Consider the following 21,160-nt stretch of genomic DNA (forward strand, 5'->3'; position numbering starts at 1 on the left):
ATGAGGAACTCCTAGAAAGAGTTCAGAGGAGAGCAACAAGGATGATAGAGGGACTGGAGCATCTCCCCTATGAGGAAAGGCTGAGAGAGCTGGGCTTGTTCAGCCTGAAGAAGAGAAGACTGAGAGGGGACCTCATCAACACATACAAATATCTTAAGGGTAGATGTCACGAGGATGGAGCCAGACTCTTTGCAGTGGTGCCCAGCGACAGGACAAGGGGCAATGGCACAAACTGAAACTCAAGAGGTTTCAGTTGAATGTGAGGAAGAACTTCTTTACTTTGAGGGTGACAGAGCACTGTAACAGGCTGCCCAGGGGGATTGTGGAGTCTCCTCTGGAGATATTCAAAGCCTGCCTGGACGATGTCCTGTGTAACATGCTCTAGGAGAACCTGCTTTAGCAGGGGGGTTGGACTAGATGATCTCCTGAGGTCCCTTCCAACCCTTGCCATTCTGTGATAGATGTCACTTACATAGTCAATGAAAAAGGTCAGGGTGATTCCTGATAGCTCAATGGTCAGGAACTTCCTCCAGGATATTTGAGACTTCTCAGTTCAGAACAGGGACACAAATGCAGTTTTCCAATCTCTCAGGACAGTGCAATACACAGCATAGACTACTGCAAGGTGGCCACCTGTTCAAGTTTGTATTGATTAAACTGAAGCAGGGACTGGAACCAGTGTCGTCTCTTCTGGGATATTGCTTCAAATCGGAAGGCTATAAAACTGTTCTTTACAGACCAATGGATATTTATACCTTTTTACATTCTTAAAATGCTCACTCATTTGTCTTTCAGATGAAATGGAATTAAACTTCTCAATAAGTCCGGATGACTTTTTGCTGTAAATTTTCTACAATACTTTCACCTATTTCTACCAGCAGGGGCAGCAGAGGAAGACAGGAACCAATGAAAACCTCTCCAGAAGTCTTCAGAGGCCTAAAGAATTAACTTATTGCCAAAACCTTGCAGTTAACAACTGCAGGGGTAGGATTGGCCCTAGAATTATTGGTAGGGTATAAAAACATTTCAAGAGGCTCTAACAAATTTGAATTCTGATTGTTCTATAGAAATTTAGCATCCCCTCATCTTCATGAAGTTGAAGCTACCTCTGTAACAAGTGAATGATGAAACTAAGCTAATAACAATAATCACTTTAGCAAGGTATAAGCATAAATTTTGGATGGCAATTTTTTTTCTTTCTCATGTTATGACCCACATTAAGGCTGTAATAGGTTGAGAAATATGTGCAAAATAAAGCACCCAGACGTGATACACATAAGAATTATAGCTTAACGTCCATCTATTGAACTGGAAGAAAGATCTCTTTGTAAAAGGCATACCGTCAGCATTAATGAGTAAAGCCGTACACAGCATACCAATTCTATGGGGAAGTACTTGAAAAACAGTGATTTGGTACAGCTCCCTTGATTTTAGCACTGCATATCCCAGAGGTAGCAATTACAGGACAGGGTTGAATACTATGCTGTCTCATTCACACCAAATGCAACTTTAAATGAAACACTGGATTGCAGTTTTAAATAGTGATTTGCATAGTCTGTAAGGTAGAAAGCTTAGCTTTTGCATCTCAAGGTGACTCAGCAGACTGAATAAGTTATGTTTTTACTCGTAAACCTGTGTCTCCAGGATTTGCAAATGAAGTTTACATTTATCACACGTTCCTTACCAACGGAGAGGAAAATGCAGAAACAAAAAATTTTCCATGTTTCAAGTCACAAAAATAAGGAAAACTAAGCTCAATATGCATTATAAATGTGCCTACCTTATTCATCTCCATTTCATGAGATGCAAGCTGATGTTGTGATTCTTCCAACTGGTTAACTAGAGAGTTCTTTTCCCTTGTAATTCTCTCTACCTGAGCCTCCAACATAGCCACATGCTCAGACAAGGCTGTCACCTGCAAAAAACTCAAGAACACTGTAATGACACAATTTGACCAACCACGTATCTAAATCTTGTGAGACTTTCTCCTTGGAAGCAACTGTAGTTATGTAGCCAAAATACATAGTATTAAAAATGTAGTAAGAATTTAAATATATATAATAAAAATATAAATTAAAAATATAGCAGAACATGGCTAAATGATTTTAACAATAGGGTCGCTATTTTGAATTATTTATCATGCAGCAGTTTATTTGAAACTTTTCATTAATCAGACTAGCCTCCAGGACTTGTTAGTATGGGAAAGTGTCAGAAGCAGCTGGTTGCGTTAGTCTTGCAGCTGTAACAGTACTATTTAACACCTTCTTATCCACACTTATGTAGATTGATTTAAGCCAAATCAAGTTCCCCCAGGTAAAGAAAACTGCCATTGCAACCACAGATCTTAAATTAATTTTCAAGTTCAGAAAACACTTCAGCACTATAGATCAAAGCATGATGTTGTACAAAAACCATATTAGAACAGTATGCTAAAAATTCTAATGTAATTCAGATCAAATTTTGCTGAATGGTAAAAAAAAATGTAGCAATAAAACAGAGACAGTGGCCCTTCAGCTATTTAGCCCTGAAGCTTACTAATATAAGTAGAAATAATGGTGTCTGACAGTTCTAGGTTAACTTACAGGAATTCAAAGCCAAACCTAGAGGATTTATATATTCATAACTATTTTTCACTCATTATACATCCACCTGATTTATGTATCATGCCAATTTTCCCCTTCAAACAAATAACTTCATAAAGTAAGCAATAAAATGTTCATAGAGGTTGACTTGATGCACAGTATACCATTTATACCATTTCATTTTCCTGAAACATAAATGTAGTTAATCATACATAGACATAAGTCATGCATATAGATCATAGGTTTCTACAAAATCATACCATATCTTTAAATAGACATTATCATATCACTATATGTTGTTTAACATGTATGTAGGATTTTAAAAAAGGACTACAAGTACTTATAGTGGCAATCAGTTCCAATAAAACACAGCTCAGTGGGTGACGAAATACTAAGTAGAATAATTCACTTCTTAGTGTCACCACATCACTAACAAACAATATGAAATGCTTGTCTAATAGGCTGTACTTTGGAGTGCATACGCTGATCTAAAGCAAGTCTGTGACTAAACAACTAAATGCGTAACAAGAATATCTTCCAATGTAGCAATGATTCAGACTAGGAGTTGCTTAATAATGTTTCATTGTTTCCAGTGTAAGGTTAATTTTTTTATTTCAGTTTGCCCTGGCAACAGATTTCTGATGATCACTTAACGACAATTCACTTTCTTAAATATCACTTAATCCCTATCACTGTACTTAATTCCTATTTTAATATCTGGAAGTGGAGTCAAAAGCTTTGACTTCCTATAGTGGCTTCAGAACATTATTTTTCCATCTCATAATACCAGAAATACAACCATATCACCATGGTTCCCCGTCTGTGCTAGTAGCTTTCAGCCATTTCACAAGCAACAACACTAAAAAAGAACCTTCACTTTTTCAAACACTTAAATAGTTTATGCAGTCCAGTCTGTGCTCTCCAGATTTATAAACTATACGGCGTATTTCTAGAAGCAGCCCAAAAACATGGAAAAAGCCTACAATCAGAAGAGAAATTCACTATATTGTTACCAAACCTCCATCAGGAAATAGTTGAAGCGGTTGCAAATCAAACAAGCATGAAAATCACTAATTCATGGAGCATTTCTCTCTCTACTCTTCCCATTTTTTCTATCTCTAATCACCTTAGGAGTGCCACTTCTGTCATGCCTTACAGGTCTACTGTTGTTAGCATGAGGTTTCCTCTGTAGATTCCATTGGGCAGAAAACCCCTATGTTTTAGACTAAAATTACACTAGCATCTAGAAGTGTAAAACAAGGTTGTCAGGGCTCTGTTGTAACGGTCACAGTATAAATGATGAGACAGATTCTGTCTCAAAGAGTTGATAAACATCAGCAAGAGTGGGAAAAGAGATTCCAACACATTTCTGTAGGTGGACACATTAAGAATATTGTAAGATCACTCTGAAAAATACCTTATTAGAATGACATTATGATATTGTAGTATTAATACATATGTCACACTAACATTATTATATATGTATAATTAAGCTCAAGTAGCAAAGAATCCTAGTTTTGGCACATGCTAACTTCTGAGTGCTTGACTTGGCAACCTAAGTAATGATTTTTTTATAAAAGCCTAGGCACAAACCTTGCACATATTGCTTAAACCTTTCCTACTTGGAGAAAGTGCATTAGAAAATATTATGCAAACTAAAATAAAGTGCCTAACATCAACAACTTCGTATGTACCTAGTGACATAGCATAAAACCCAGTTAAAGGATCACTCTAAGTCACCTGCCACTGCTTTAAAGCAATGGTGGAAGTGATTTACTGAGCTTTCAAATCCAAACTGAAACAAAATCAAATGCAAGCAAACAGAAAGTTTGAATAGGACTATCTGCTCACTGTAATTGACAAATAGAAAAAACTCAGCTCATACCATTGCTGCCAAGTCCTCCCTTTCCTTCTTCATTTCTTCCCGCAGTGCTTCTTTTTCGTCAGTCCTTTTATTTAGCTGGGCAGCTAACTCTCTTCCAAGACGATTCTTCTGCCGTTCCATCTCACTTTTCAGCTGCTCACACTGGACTAGAGCCTAGAAAAAAAATATTTTTTAAGTGGAAGAAAAAACATGGTATTTACCTAATGCCTTCAGAGAAACTAATTTGCTATTAGAAAGGACGTCTTTTGGTTTTTTACATAGTTGTTATGATGTTTATACATACCTTACTGTGCTAACATCTAGAATAGGGTCATGGCAAAGTTGGAAGCATTTTTCATAGCATATTTTCCAAATGAGTAGCTGTTCTTCTAAAACTAAGATGATTATTTGCCTTGCATTTAAAATTCCTGATTATACATCACTAGAATCAGCCTCCAATATTTGACTCCTTGCAAACACTGTGGTTACTGCCTAACTGCATAGCTGAAGGAAAAATAAAGAATGTTTGCACTTCTACTTGTTCTCCCCCTGAAGTGAATTACTGAGTACAGAAGGCTAAGAAGAAACCTGGAAGAAGAGATGATATAAAGAAACAATTTTTTGTTTGTTTGTTTGTTTCAGGTTTGTCAAATAAAGATTCATTCTACTGAAAACTCATAAGTGTCCTGCTTAATTTTAACTGTTAAAACACAGGTTATAGATGTGTTTTTCTATCAAAATAGAAGAAACGTAAGTTCACATGCAAGAAGCACAGTAGACACTATGTTCTAAAAAAGCTAGGGAAAAAAAAAATAAATCTATTTATGCTGATGTATCCCTGCCAAAGGGATAGGAGTTGAGTGTTATGTCACTTTAAATCAGAAATACACTACTCCATTAAAAGTAAATCAAAGTATTTAAAGCACCCTAAAGATTGCTTGGTAGCTCATGAGTAAACTAGATTTCATTTCACCATTTCACTGATACTCAGCATATCCTGAAGCTAAAGTAACCTCCGTTTAGGAATCCCACCTTATTACCTCTTATTTTCAAATTAGTTTTTTTAAAGAGCTTATTTTTCTTTTACTCAAAGCCAATCCCCTATATGTAATTTCCTTGGTGTTGGGCTGCTCGTGAAAGAAGCAAATTAAATCCTCATTTTTAGAGAATGCTCTAACAGTCTCCATCTGTTTATGTCAATTCTGCAGGACCCTCCTCAGTGTCCCTTTCCTATCACAAGTCTATCTTGGTGAGGGAATCCCTCTGTTGTTGCCTTGAATCCTTTTCTGTAGGAGTTTATCAACACCATCAGCAAACAATTGTCTGCATAAGACTGGTGTAGTTTGGTAGACATGTAAAACAATGCAACTCTAGAAGAAGTAAGTTGCAAGAAGAGACATGTATTTTGTTAGCGCCACTGTTTTGACTACTTAGCAAGCAGTTCAAACAATTATTCTTCTGTGGCATTTATGTTGAAAATACATTCCTGGATTTACTTCAGCTATGGAAGTTTAACCTTACCAGATCTCCTCCTTGCTCTATGTAATAGGCAAGAGGCCACAAACTACAGAGACAATCCAAAGACAAGAAAGAACGGTTGTTTTAAGTGATAAGCACCTGAGTTTAGACTTTCTGTCAACAGGGCAATGAAAATGCAATTATAACACATTAGGCTTGCGCATGCGAACTCCTCACTTTTCTTATGCTGACTGTTCTATTGGATTCCATCATAATTACAAAGAAAAACACCTCACCTAAAGAGTAGAATAGGACTGGGAAAATAAAAGATAGTTTGTACTTACCAAGAGAAATACCAGTGCATGTAAAAATGTTAAATTAATGTAGCATAAGTAAAAGATTTCTTCCTGTTCCTTCATATTACAACAGGTTTTGAGCATAGAATATACTACTCTTCAGTCTTGTATACAGACAGCACTTCACATTTCCTTGCTGCAGTGAAGAGGGTGGCCAGTAGAGACCCTATGGAACTGCTTTATTTATGTAGCAGAAACAATACAGCTATGAAGACTCATTTCACTAAAGGTTCTACTAATTTGTCTTACTAAGGCCACATTTCTACCATGAACTACACCGTGTAAGACTTCATAGGGATAAAATATATATGAAAAAAGAGGAAGATCAGATAACTTCACTTTATTGCATAGAGAAGAAAAACTATTCTGTGCAGTTTTAAATAGCAGTAAGTGAGTAACATTTCCATCACACAACTGTAGAACCAACCTCAAAAAAAGTAAACAAGTAAGCAATTTAAAAACATAACCCCTCAAGGACAGGACGTGACAGTGAACAGTAGGCTCAGAAGGAATCTTTCTCTCTTTTTTCAGTAACAAAAAAGGAGCTGTAATACTCTGAAGTTAAATTTAACAAGTACATAGGATTTCCAACTCTCATTTTTTTCCCCACTGTTTATAGTGAAAGACCCTACACACACACTCTCTTACAGCATTGGATGAATAATACCAACTGACCAATAGAACAATTATATCAATCTTGTCCACTATTAAAAACAACAGCATTTCATTTAAAAAAAAAACAAACCCTCTCTCAATTCCATAGTAATTCACTACTAACACAGTAGGTGTCACTAAATATCAAAGAAATAATTTAGGTCAAAATAGGTTGTTTATATACAGTAACCAGGGCTAACACAAGCATTAGATCAAAACTGGTTTTATCATTACTAATTACGTAGCACCAAAAGCTTCCTGTAGGTAGCATCAGACAGGACTTCTTACCCTCAAAGAGTTCTGTTAGCTAATCAGTTCTTGCACTACGCTTATCTGAGGCAAAAGAGTTGTTTGCAAGCATTTTAATTACTCTTTCCAGAGCAGCTCAGAAACTTGATAAGAGAATTATCCTCCTACATGTCATGAATGCCTTTGAAAATTCTACCATTCGATTTTATCACCTAGCTATGAAACTACGTCAGAATTTAAATGATGGCCTAAGAATGCAACACACCCCACAGCCCTGATGAGAATTTAAGAACTCAAAATACAGAGTTCATGTTACTGCTCAGAACCAGTCACGCAATGCAATCCTTTTAAATCTACTACATCATATCAACATGCCATAAAGGTCTTATGCCTGTATTCTCTCATTAGCATGAAAACGAACTAACATATTTGCAGTAGATATGAATACTGAAAAGCTCTCATTTTTTTTATGAATTTACCCTTGTTTTTTCTAAATTGGCCTCTTCTGCCATTTGCACAGCTTGTTTAACTTGCTCAGAAGCATTAGATTCTCTTTGTTGCATCTCCTTCATGTTTCGTCTCAGTGAAACAAGTGCATCCATCAAGTCATCTCTTTCTCTGCATGTAAAGAAAAATCAGCTATTTCTTCTATATCTTTTATCAAGAGAAAAAAACCAGCAGGTATATCAAATATAAAATGTTAACAGATAGAAGACTTAAGGGTGGTAAGTGAAGCAAGAGTAAAACCAGCATGGGTTAAGAGTGAAAGATAGCATACTGCTAGCTTGCCAGATATTAAAAATACCCTTTGCTTGCTGACGAGTCCTTCACTTCAGAAGGATGGACCATTAGTGAAACTGCCAGTAACGACAGCAGAGCTCAAGTCCTAAATACACTGAAGCTGAGCAACATTCTGTTGGCATTACAAAATGGGGATCCATGCTAATAGTAATAAAAAAAGGCAAGTTTCAATCTTTTTTCAGAAACAATATGAAATTACACTGTCATTAAAAGTAAAATAGGGAGAAAAAAAACCAAACAGGTTAGGTTCAACAAGTAATTCAGACCACTAAGTCAAATGAAAATCAATAACCCTTTGCTGCAGACTGGAAGTAAACTAAACAATAAGAATTCTGGATTCTGCATCCCCTCTGAACTTTTGTTAACTGAAAAACTGACAGCGAAGCATAGTCAGTAAAACAATAATACTTAACTGCACCTTTTCATTATTTTGATATGTTGAAAGCTTTTAACTTAAGAGTATAATTGTCTGTGGTTTAGGTACGACTACAGATTCTGGCTGAAAACTGTTGTGTTTGAATTTGTTTGGGGTTTTTTTCCTTCATGTTTTGTGTAATGGTAACACACTTATATTTGCCAGAGAACTAACTGTCATATTTTGAAATTTCATTTCAACAAGATTTGGACAAAGTCACTTTGAAAATCCCTACTGAAATATCTTTGTTTTTAATAAGTTGCATCACAGGAAGATGTAGCTTTCAGATTTTGTTAAATCTCAAACTGAAGTAATAGTTTAAGATAGATAAATAGGTCAGCTCATATTTTATTTCAAACTGCACTATAATATAAGATGACAAGAATGTACGGATTTATGGTTTATTAATGTTTTCCAGTGTCTGTGACAAATACTTTTCTTACAAAAGTAGATTTTGAAACGTGACTTTTCAGCAACAGAGAGCTTTCCCAGAAAATTCTTGGACTTGACAATAGAAAAATACATAAACCCTGGCAATGGTCATCTAATGAGTAGAGATAATACCCATTTGACAGACTATATGCGCTATGTCCCTTCAGTCTTCTTGCTTTTAACTGACCCGCTATCTCTACCTCACCTCCAGCAGGCTTATTCTAAAACTTCAGAAATCCTAAGAAGCTTCAGATACCTGACAATAAATAGATAACTGTTTAACAAACTTTGAGAAGGCTGCAGCATCCTACCATTATTACTAGAGGGTAGAAAGTGAGACATTTTTGAAGATGGTTGACTAGCAGAATTTCTTTTAAAAAACCCAATATTGTAATGCTGTTGGAATTTCTGAATTATATTTACTACATTCCATCTGTATAGCTGTTTTTTAAAATCATTTAAATAAAAGCTATAATTAAAAAAAAGGCTGCAACAAATAATTTCATTTATTTTTATCCAAAGAACTTTTTTCCCTGACTTATTGTATTTAGGGAGCAACAATGCATCCTACCCCAAACACCTGATCTACTAAGCAGAAAAACTTCCAACTACAGAAAGATAAGGAACTTCTGCAGGAAATAAACAATCAAAATATATCAACTTCCATAATATTTATTCTGACAGAGTGAAGGGTTTGTTTGTACAAAAAGTGCGGGAAACAGACTATCAACAGTCTGATTATCTGGACAGGCCAAGGTATCGCAACTACAAGATAATGACTAACATTCTTTCCCAGTTGAAATAAGTAGCAAAACTACCATGGATTTCAAAGTGGTTGGGACCTACACTCATATTCTATCATTGATTTTAGCATTATAACTTCAACTTGGGACTCTCTTGTTCCGTAAGCGCACATCTCTACGAATGCAAACCAACACACTGAGACTTATATGGTTTAATGTAAGCAACTGTACTTTCAATGAGAAAGTAAATAGCCCCCAAACCTACTTTGTTACCCTCTCGATGGTCTGCATGTGAACATTAGAATGAGTCTGTGCAAGAACTGCCTCGTGTTGTGCACATTTCAGACACAGACCACCAACCCGACTAGAATTTGTGGCTGAAATGAGTGACTTTTGCTGTTTTAGCCTTCCTTCCAAATCTTTGCATGTCTTCTGAGATTCTGAAAGGTCTTTTCTAGAAAGAAGAAATAAAAAATATTTGAGCAATCAAACATTTCTACAACTTATATATGCAACATATAATTAAGAGATGCAACCTGAAAAGAACTGCAGGAATCCCTGTAATTAACATTATTTTTACACAAGTCAGCAGCCTGAGGAAGAATTTAACAGAGAAATAATAGTTGAATTGCCTGATCAAAATTATTAATAGACAAAATTATATTAATTTGTTCCTTCTCTCTGTAGTATCAGAAAATAGTGAAGTTACACAGAAAATTATTAGATAAAACTTGTAGGCTTACATATTGTCTGAACAGAGTAAAGGATTCATTAGCAAGAAACACTATCAGCTGTATAAATATTTCAATACCCTATCTAACATTTTTTCCTGTGTTCTTGCTAATAATATCATTAACTTCACATTTCTTCTCTGGTCTCAAAATAACTGTAAAGTTACAATATAAAGTAAAAGTCCCCTATGCTCCCTAGGCAAAAATCCAGAGGTATTCAGCACATTTGCTCTGATCCAGCGATACACACAAACTTGAGGTCAACCACATCTCCAGAAGAGCAGGGTAAGTTTTTTTACTTGTCTCTGAAATTTTTACCAGGTGCTCTGAGGAATTTTGTCCAGAATTTTCCAAGCATCTGTCAGGCCAGGGAGAACGCAAGCAGTAGGAATGCTGACATCAGGAAGTTCCAGACAAACGCACACTGTGCACATATAGATCAATTTGACAAATTGTGCAATGAATCCAAAGCTTTTGGTTTGTTATGCAGGCCATCTGGGCAGCATACACATAGTAAGTCTGACACATTCTGATTGCATTGGATTTACTGTGCACATGATATATACACTGCATGCATACTTATTTCCATCTGGGAAATCTTCTGTGCACTTTTTCCAATTTTAGTAGTTGGTCTATTAAATATAATTCACTATAACCTGAACAGAATTTGCTCTGCATATATCCTTAAACAAGTCATCGTACAACAGACCTATTGTTGGGAAATCTTGGACAGAAATCAGCAAGTCCTACATAAATTTATGCCTAAAGTTAAAACCAAGGATAATCCCACTGAAAGCAATATAATTTCTCACTTTTAATTAAAACCTAGCAAATACTCCAGTGCTTTGCAGAACTTACAGTTTGAAAGATCATGCCCCTTAGGAGAAATCAAGAGGCTGAATAACGTACTTGTGGAAATTTTCAGACTATTTTAGCCTCCAATATTTATTTCTGAGTGTATATAGCACTTCAAGCCAAAGGGAAGGAGGGGAGGGAATGTAATACGTAGCTGAAATTTAAGATCGTCCTTTACTTTTACTAGCACAATTGACATTGCATGTTTAAGATTTCACCACTGCAGATGGCATATTTAAACTTGCCTCCCTACCAGTAACTTTTTGTACACACAGAAAAGGCTAGAATTTTCAGATACGTGAAACCAGAGTTTATTTAGGGAAAAAATATAATTAAACAGATTTAGCAGCACTGTCATGAATGCAGGTATAAAGGGGGAAGTCTACTCCAGAACACCAAATTGTAAAGTAGTTGCCTCTATCTCTGTTTTTCCATAGTTTGCTACCTATTCAAACCTTTAATATTTGAGGAGTACTTGAGAACTTATTTTCAAATGGTTTTGCGTTTAAAGATATGCAGGTTACATGACTGGAAACACTGCCTGCATGCTCCAAACCCATGTTTTCCCGCTCCAAAATCATTATGTGGCCTAAACTAGTTTGATGCTTAAGACTTCTAAAACTTGCAATATAAAATATTAGTAGAAGAGAACTCATTACAGGACAGCTCACACAAGTTAAAATTTTAACTTCTCTTTTTTTCTTTGGTTGGTCTACCTTAACAGACATTATGTTTCTATAAAGAAAAAGGGTAAAAAGGATAAAGACATTTTATATCAAGATGTAATTTCTATAAATACAATAATTCAGCTGAATTTATAAAATCTATGTATTGCTAATGTTGCTGTATAATAGCAGTCCATTCAATTTTGCTACATTTATATTTGAGAAAACTTCACATAAAACCAGCTTTCAGGGACACTATCAGTAAACATGACATTCAGGCATTGTCTTCCTTAAATTCAAATTAAGAGTGGTTCATGTTGTTATGAAGTGATAAGTTATTAACAATAATTTTAAGAAACAAAAAAAATCACTTTACCTTAGAGACTGTACTTGACCATCAAGGATATTGACTTTTTCTTGATAAAGAAGTTTTAGTTTCTCCTTTAGAAAAGACAGGAGAAAAAACAGTGTCTTTTGTTTTCTTTAGAATATTGTCTTTACAAAGAAATCTAGACATTAGCCACATTCACTCTTTTCCCCTGAAGATATAAACTTGTTGAAACACTAGTGTCAGCGAAATCTAAATATTTCACGCTTGTGAAAGTCTACAAAATGAACAACCCCCCCATTTTCTTATTTCTCTCTATCTTGCCAGATCCTCATATGGCAAATTGCTTCAGCTCCAATTGCAGCATTGCTCTTATTCTCCTAAAAGTCAGCAGAAATGAAAGAGAAATTCTGAAGAACTTCAAGTACACATTCTATTTATTTATAATACAGTGAGTTACTCTTATTACCTGGTGAAGAACTAGGTATATACATCAACCACATCAATGTTAAATACAATGGTGATAACAAACCAGATAAAATTCCAGAAATTCAGCTCACTAGGATGCTTAGAAAGAAGTCCCAATCAATAAGATTCTCTTCCTTTATATATGGCAGATGAAGAAAAAGTACAATTACTGTAAAAACTAGCAATAGCAATGCTAGCCCATTAATTTACAGAAAAAAATTTAAGAGTATCTTCCCAAACTAAAAATACAGGATAGAAACAGCATAATCTCCGAATCACTAGGGTTTCTCTATATCTCTAAAAGCACAAAATGTGTAATTCAGCTCAACAGACTGCACAAAGCAACTTTTGTACCTTACTAAGCCTGCACTGCTCCAGGAGCAGGAAGACTCATTGCAAAAGAGCTTGCCTGGAGGGCTGCCTAAATTATGCCAGCTTGTTCCCACCTACTTGTGTGTCCTGTTACTGCTAAGAATCTCTGAAATACAGTGGAGCGGTCACTGACAGGACATTCTTAAACCAAGACATCTCTGGGAAGTCAACATCTGCAGATACACCTGCCATTGTGTCTAATTGGATAATAATATTAATTAGGGTATAATGAGAAAATGAGATTTGAGAAAATAACATTTGACCTCAGATTAAGGTTCAGTCAACCAAAACTCCTATGTCTGTTACAAAATTAATCACCAGAACGGCAGCAACAACAAAGCACTGACAGGTTTTGCACAGGTATGACTCTGCAAAGAAAGTTAATACCAACCAGTTCTGCATGCCATTTTTCTACTTCTCCAACAGCTGCTGTAACAAAAACCTGATCTTTGTTATGTGCTGGTGATGAGGTGACAGGCTGACGCATGCTACAGTCATTACCACCCACAGGCCAAGAGTTCTGAGTATTTGCCTAAAATAAAAATATTGATGCTTCAGTTATGATTACGTAGGGTATTTTTCAAACAAGTATTAATTATGTAAGCATTGAATCTTATATTTTTCATTACAGTAGAACATCAGAACCAATGAACAAGTTATTGACGTTGGCAACCTATGGTAATGACATTATCCACAGAAATCCATGTATACAAACTCTCCTTAAATTTTGACTAATGCAGATAACCATTTATATAGACTTCCTTAAAAAGAATCAGGTTCCTGAACACTGATTAAAACAACAGAAAAATAAAAACTTACTGAGGCATCTAGAAGAGTTTGTTCTCTCAACAAATGTTCCGCAGTTAAAAATTTCAGTTTCTGATGGAGTTCCTCATTTTCAAGTACAACTACTTGTACTCGATCTTTCATCCCAGACAATTCCTCCTATAGGATACAGGAACTGCATGTAAAAGGCTCCTTGAGATGGCTATCAACATTTAAACACAATTTGAGACCAGAAGTCTAGATTAATATTGTCAACTATTTTAACCCTTTTAGAGAAAATAAGAATACTCAAAAGATAAACTTCGTTACATGGAAATTCAAGCTACAAAAATACTTCTTAAAAGTTGCTTATTTGTATTTGTGATATGAAGTAAAAATGTCTTTGAAGACCCTTAAACACTACCCAGGCACCGAGACGTATGGTAAGGCTCAGAATCTACTGAACTGTGTTTGGCTCAGTTTTGGTCATTACAACAATCAATTTCAAGACTAACTGTAAGCTGTTTTCAAAGCAATTCTTCATATTTAGGGGACCAGGGGTTTAGCAGGTAAAACATGGTGTCTAATACCTTGCAAAACTTCACTTCTGCTTCTAAATGGTTAATGTACTGTGACTGATCATTGATTATAGGAACGAGATCAGAAAGGGCTGGTAAGTCTCCAGTTGCAGCTTCTGGGGGTTTCTGAAAGAAGTAAAGAATAGTATGTATTATTTTATGGTTTTCCATTTATTGCAGTAAGATGTTGCTGGCACACAGAATACTATGTACATGTAATAAAAAGTCACCAAATACTAGGAAGAAGGAGAGAGGAAGAGAGAAACAGTAAGGACTTAAAATCTTCAATACAAAAAGTAAATTTGCCACTTCTGTCAAAATGTAGAGCTGCTTGATTAGCCACATATATAAAGCAGGATTAAATCATATACACAAATCCATTTTTAAATTAAATTCATACCACTCTAAGTGTATCATCCATTTTAGACAAATATAAGGGGGCATTTTCTTCTCTGTGAAATGAATATAAACGATCCCTTGAATTTTAATGAGTTGTGGATATGCATCAAAGGCTACTCCTCTAAATGTTCATTAACAATTGCTACAGAAACACAACTACACCTGTAATTTTAATACCTCCATAGAAACACAGGAAAATGTGTAATAGATACTACGCTTACCAAAGAACTTGATTATTGGTATTGTGAAAGACAACTCTAAAACCCATTTCTGATGACCCTATAAACAGGTAAAATTTTTGATAGCCTCACAAATAACTAGTTAAAGAAGGTAATGAAGGGAATTCCTTGCCCATTCAAGATAAACGATTACATTTCTGCCTTGCTCAGCAAGATTTAAACAGGGATTAAACCTTTTACAAAGCATGAAAAACCATCGCTGTAACTTTACAACATTTACTCCTAAAAATACAGTACAGATTAAGAATGTAAATATTAAAGCGCCCCTAGGATCATAAATGAAAGTTTCCTGAAAACTATAGCCCCTCTTTGATCATGCTGGCAATTAACAGTCCTTGACAGTCTAATAAAAAGATCTTATTTAGAGTTAATATAACAAATATTTTTATAGTATAATAATTTATTTAGTTCTAATGAAGTATAATATACTTTAAGATAATTTTAATGGAATAACAGTATTAAGCATAAATATGTTAGTCTGCAATGAAACTGCCTTTGAATAATCATAAAAATATTTTATGGAATCTCTACTTCCAAATTTAATAAAATCAGCTACTAACAGATCCTCACTTGTCCTCTTTAGGTATTTCAATATTGGTTTACTACCTTAGCTTGATATCCCCCTATTACACGTTTCATCCACTGAAAGAACTTAAGTACAGTCTAATGTAAGCCACAATGTTTTGGGGTTTGGGGTTTTTTTTGTTTGTGGTTTTTTGTTGGGTTTTTTTAATAGTTAAAATTAAGACAGTCAAACTGGGACAGGTTTTTAAGCAGAACATATATCCTCTTATACAAAAGATGTCTGTGTTTTTCACCAATTTACTGAGCTGTTTTACTCACGTTTGTAATAGGGTAGATCTCCCTTCCTTGCATTCTTTTCTAGTAAGGATACAAAATTCATATGCAGCTGTTAATGGGGTCCTCTCAGAGGAACAACAGGTACACTTCTAGCATTAGTTCACTATTCTGAATGAAAACAAGTATCTTTATGCTGATCCCTAGCTAGTTTTGAGACTGATACAATTCCAACATCTGAGATCTCAGGTCAGTAAACACACTTTTCTGTGCAAAATTATTCCATGATATGCTTCTCAAATATACCTAAAGATCGTAGAACTCATTTTCAGGAACTAACTTGGACTCCTAAATCTCCTTAAAGATCACCTATATCTTTGTTTTTTTAAATATTTTTGAAACATTCATCATTCAAAAAACCCCAAACCAAGCTACTAATGGCTATTATGTCTACTAGTTATCTTATTCACAAGTTCTGCCAACAAGGTATTAAGATTCCCTCTTCAACCTTTAAAGATAAAGATAAAATCCACTAACCAGGGTGAGGGGCAGGTTTCTAGCAACAAAAGCCTTCCTGTCAAATTATATCCAATATAAGTATTGGTTGTATTAATGGGGGGATGCTTGAGAAATCTGGAACTACGATTGCAGAGACAAATAGACGGTTGTCCAGAACCATCTAGAAAAATGTTTAGAGAAGGGCCCTGAATTTGCAATGTATTCCACCTGGCTCAGTGTGCTTAAGTTCCATGTCCTATTGACTCAGAATTCACCTTGCTGTAAAGTCTGGTAATCTCAACTACTTCATAAAGTTTTAAAAAACAAATCACTCTTGTTAAAGTATATGTAATATAGGACCAATAGTATTTGTAACTCATCTTTCTGTTCATCTGGCTCCTATTCATCACTCCTTTTCTGAAAATTTAATAGACACCTTACAACTGAGACCTTCAGCTGCCGCCCTGGAAAGATTACACCACAGCAGTGTTCAAGAAAGTGAAAAACTCCATTTCTATTCAAATTATTTTTCACTGAAAAACAGTGCTAATGTTTAACCCAAGAAACTTTGGTGTCACCTATACAGGAGTGCTACAGAATGGTTTCACTAAAAGAAAAAGAATACATTTATATTTTCCCACAGAAAAAAAAACAGACAACTTCTTAACACAACTTAGTAACTCTGGCACTGGGATATTTCTTTATTTAGAAGCCTCCACCTGCCCTTTCACAGGGTGAATGCCTGGCAGATCATTTGTGATTGATTTATTTTCAGCTTTTTTACTCCACAATTGTTATCAAATAATTATAAATTAATTTAGGAATTTTTCATTAATATTCTGATAATATGTATTATAGGGTAAAAGAACAGAGGTCAGGGGAGGCATATATTTAAAGTAGGCCAAATATAAAAAAACAAAACTGAAAGACACATCTGATCAGCATGACTTACAAAACATTTATGCCTAAGTCTCAGAAATGCTGTTCACATTTGCATTCTTAATATTGAAAAGTTTACCATATAAACACAGGGGTTTATAAAATATAAATGCTTGGCAGCTTTAGAGGACAGCATTCTACATGGTGACAAATAGTTTTGCCAACATCCCATATAATTTGTCCAACCCCATACTTTTCCAGAAAGCCTCAAACCTCTAAACCCCAGAATTAGACGCTCTCCTGGTGGCAGTCTTAAATCTGTGGCCCTGTAAACTGGCAAGAAACAAGGGAAATCAGTCACAGGAACTCCAGCTATAACAACAGAGTTAGGAACCCCGGCTGGGTGCAGTTAGGTTAGCCAAGACCCAGCTTGTAGAAGTGCAGTTGTTGTATGAAGCAATCTTGCCGGGCCCTGACCTCAGGTGATGAGGTAGAGAGCAAAAGAACAATCTCTGCCCAACCATCTGGGTGTAATCAAAGAAAAGACATACTCACTTGATGTCTACTGCAACTTCTATCAATGGGCAAGAGAAGGGAATTTTGTTAAGACGATGTTATCTATATATATGAAATGCTGTAAAGTTACTAAACAGTATACTTTCTGTGAAATATTATTTTTAGCTATAGACACATGCAGTCATCTACTATTCAGTAGTCATCAGGTATTTCAGCATAATTCAAAGGAACAGGTTAAGGTTACTCATAATCTAAGTTTGCTTTCCTTCGCCTTTGGGGAATCTGAATCTTCTTATACAAGAAGCATTTATGCTGTGTCCAGTAAACCACCAGACAAGCTCATATTTTATAAGGGTGTTGTAGTTTAACCTCAGCTGTCAACTAAGCACCACACAGTCCCTCGCTCACTCTCCCCCCATCCCCTGGCGGGATGGGGGAGGGAATCAGGGGGGGGAGGAAATAAAACCCATGGGTTGAGATAAAGACAGTTTAATAAAATAGTAGAGGGAAATTAATAATAATAGAAAACAAGTGATGCACAATGGAATTGGCTCACCACCCCTGACCAATGCCCAGACAGTTCTCAAGCAGCAATTGCTGTCCCCTTGGCCAACTCCCTCCAGTTTATACACTGAGCATGACGTCATATAGTCTGAACACCCCTTTGGCCGGTTTGGGTCCCATCTGTGCCCCCTCCCAGCTTCTGGTGCACCTGGCAGAGCATTGGAAGCTGAAAAGTCCTTGACTGGTATAAGCACTGCTTAGCAACAACTAAAACATCAGTGTGTTATCAACATTAGTCTCATACTAAATCCAAAACACAGCACTATGCCAGCTACCAGGAAGAAAGTTAACTCTATCCCAGCCAAAACTAGGACAATGGTTTTGGGGGGTTTTTTTGGTACATGTGCACATTTTTTGAGTTTTATACTTGGTCTATCTTCAGAACACTTCCACATCCTGGTTAGCAAAAAGATGTAGGACAGTTGAAAAGGAGAGTAAGGTCACCACTTCACAGAATCCCTCTCATTGGAAACTTCAAGAAGAAATGGGACAACGCCCTATCAAAACAGTGAATTTCCATCTTTTCTCTCTTTACTCCTCCATCCTTTAGTCCACTCGCTGAAAACACTATCACATATTTCTTAGAAAAAGTATCCCATTTTCTGGAATTTTTCACTCTACTAAAATTTCCCAATATAAGTAGGAAACTTTGACAAAGATGGATTAAAAGATGCTTTCCTTCCCCTCTAAAGGCTAATTACAAACTGATACTGATTCATGTCATGTCAAGATCAACCAATGATGCACCATTCCCTTGAGCTACGAAACGCTAATTCTGTCCTGCATTGTTATGAGGCAAAAGTACCTGGCAGGACAATCAGACTAAACTCATGGATTTTAGAACATCAAGAAAAGTTGAACTTCAAATAAAACTTCTCAACATCAGAATAGTAGGGCTAGGCTCATTACACAGGCTCAAAGCAACACAGCTAGGCTTTAGATTGTTCTGCTGCTACCTCAAGTGTGACAGCAAGAGCTGCTTGTCTTGCTTCGTGTAAACCAAAAGTAGTCAGTGGAGGCCATCAAAAGATAAAACTGGAACAATGCCTTTGAATTACTTTCCTATAGGCATACTAGTATCTAGCAGTCGCTGTGTAACTGCACTGTCCATTGCACATACTTTAGTGCAGTTCTGCTGCGAGAAGTGTAAAACTGAAAAGCCCATGTAAGGATCTAAGCTAACATTGACAAAGACCACTGCATTTTGGCAGAGCACTACAAAACCTGTTGTTACATGAACATCTCTAATCCTCTGAAGAAAAAGCATAGCTACAGCATAAGAAGGCCTTTGAGAATCCTTAAAGAACAGTCAAAGGAAAACAGAGGCTGCTGTTATGGAAATTTGTCCATGTAGTTGATCCCAACCGTTTCCAAAACAAAAAGGATGAACTTACGGTGGAAAGAAAAAGATGAAAAAACTGAAAGCACTGTGGACTGTGACCCACACTGCACGGTCAACAAAAGAGGAGAAAAGTCTAAATCCTGTATTATAGATATTTTTTTCTTCTTCCACTATGGGCATAAACATACCATGTTCTGGCCACAGTCTCAGGAATCTCCTATATTTCAGAATATAAAAATGATTCAGTACTTCCTGGATACTAGAAAATTGATCTCCTCATGCACGCTGTTCATTCAAACTACACAATAGAAACAAGAAGAAACATACACAGAACGACATCTTCCTCCTTGATGGAGAGACTTCACTTTCCATTCTTTCTTGATGTTGCAACAAAATTTTAAGTTGATTAACTAGGAAGAGATAAAAAAACGTAACAAAAAACATTTACTTTTTTTCATTGAAATTAGTGTAACTTCTAACAATTGTTAAACTATTTGCTTTCAGAGTAATCCTACCTGCATGACTGTGCAGCAGTTCCTGCCAGGCTGCATTCCCACTGTCATCATTGCTCCTGTCCACATCATCACTGTCCTTGTCCACAGAGGACTGGTCAAATCCAACTTCACCCTCACCCTTTGTAAACTGCCCTTCCTCCAAGGCATATTTCAGTTGATGGATGCTTTCACTAGCACGCTCTGAAAAGAAAAAAAATCATATCATTAGCCACAACAAACAACACAAAATAAAGTATTTACTGACATATTTTAAATTTGCAAAAAAATGGGAGAACTAAAAGCATTCAGCATCTGTCTAGCTTCACTATTTAATCTAAGCTCAGCCACTGGAAGCAATTACCTAGGGCAAACAGCCAAAACAACTACTGTATGCCACAATTTGCAGAAACAATATTTTCTACATTTTCAAAGAAACAGCTATAAACAGCATCTTAGCCTGTCAATACATTAGGACTCTGCAGCAGCACAAATAATAATATACTTGACCCTAAAATATTTCCTAGCATACGCAGCTTCGATACTTCTCAATGAACCTAAAGCTCATGCTGTATTTCATATAATGTGCAGGACTGGGCACCAAGAACACTATTTTCAAATTCAAATGATGTCACCACACATGACAAAGCAATGTATAGCATAGCTAAAAGAATATCTGAGTAAGTGAAGTAAAAACTCAGCAAACTGAGCCAACATAAAACAGTGATTAAATAAACACTGGTGACTTCTGAACAAGTGTGAAAACTAAATAACACTCATCATTCTGGAAAAAACAAAAACAAACAAAAAACCCTCTTCCCAAATAAACAAAAATATTTTTATGAACACTTTCAAGAACTGACTTATTAGAGGGTGATACAGTAATGGTCTTTTCTCATTTTCAGTATTGTTTTTCTTATATTCCTTTTTTTAAAAAATTATTTTTACTTGATTCAGCTGATCTCATAACAATCAAAAACTTTGCAGTCATAAAGGCCATATCACTCTGATATAGCTGAACATTTCCAATATGCCAGAAAAGAATCTTGAGAGATTTGCAGCTGAAAGATGACAACTGGATTGGGAATCAGAAAATATGGGCTTGGTTTTAGATAATG

The 21,160-nt window shown here is 35.9% G+C and overlaps 1 protein-coding gene across 1 annotated transcript in view; it reads right to left on the reverse strand.

Moving 5' to 3' along the window:
• The window catches only part of SDCCAG8 (SHH signaling and ciliogenesis regulator SDCCAG8), a 101,133-nt gene extending 80,974 nt beyond the window's left edge, over positions 1–20,159 (reverse strand). The window contains exons 1-9 of the mRNA XM_035900255.1: positions 20,067–20,159; positions 19,879–19,961; positions 13,793–13,918; positions 13,365–13,505; positions 12,182–12,246; positions 9,820–10,008; positions 7,643–7,781; positions 4,468–4,620; positions 1,781–1,915 (exon numbers count right to left, since the gene is read on the reverse strand). Coding sequence (XP_035756148.1) covers positions 1,781–1,915; positions 4,468–4,620; positions 7,643–7,781; positions 9,820–10,008; positions 12,182–12,246; positions 13,365–13,505; positions 13,793–13,918; positions 19,879–19,923 — 993 coding nt within the window. The 5' untranslated portion in view covers positions 19,924–19,961; positions 20,067–20,159. The remainder of the gene's footprint in view (positions 1–1,780; positions 1,916–4,467; positions 4,621–7,642; positions 7,782–9,819; positions 10,009–12,181; positions 12,247–13,364; positions 13,506–13,792; positions 13,919–19,878; positions 19,962–20,066) is intronic.
• Positions 20,160–21,160: the final 1,001 nt, after the last annotated feature.

This window comes from Egretta garzetta, unplaced genomic scaffold (genome assembly GCF_000687185.1).
Source record: "Egretta garzetta isolate BGI_Z169 unplaced genomic scaffold, ASM68718v1 scaffold248, whole genome shotgun sequence".
In the NCBI taxonomy this organism is placed as follows: domain Eukaryota; kingdom Metazoa; phylum Chordata; class Aves; order Pelecaniformes; family Ardeidae; genus Egretta; species Egretta garzetta.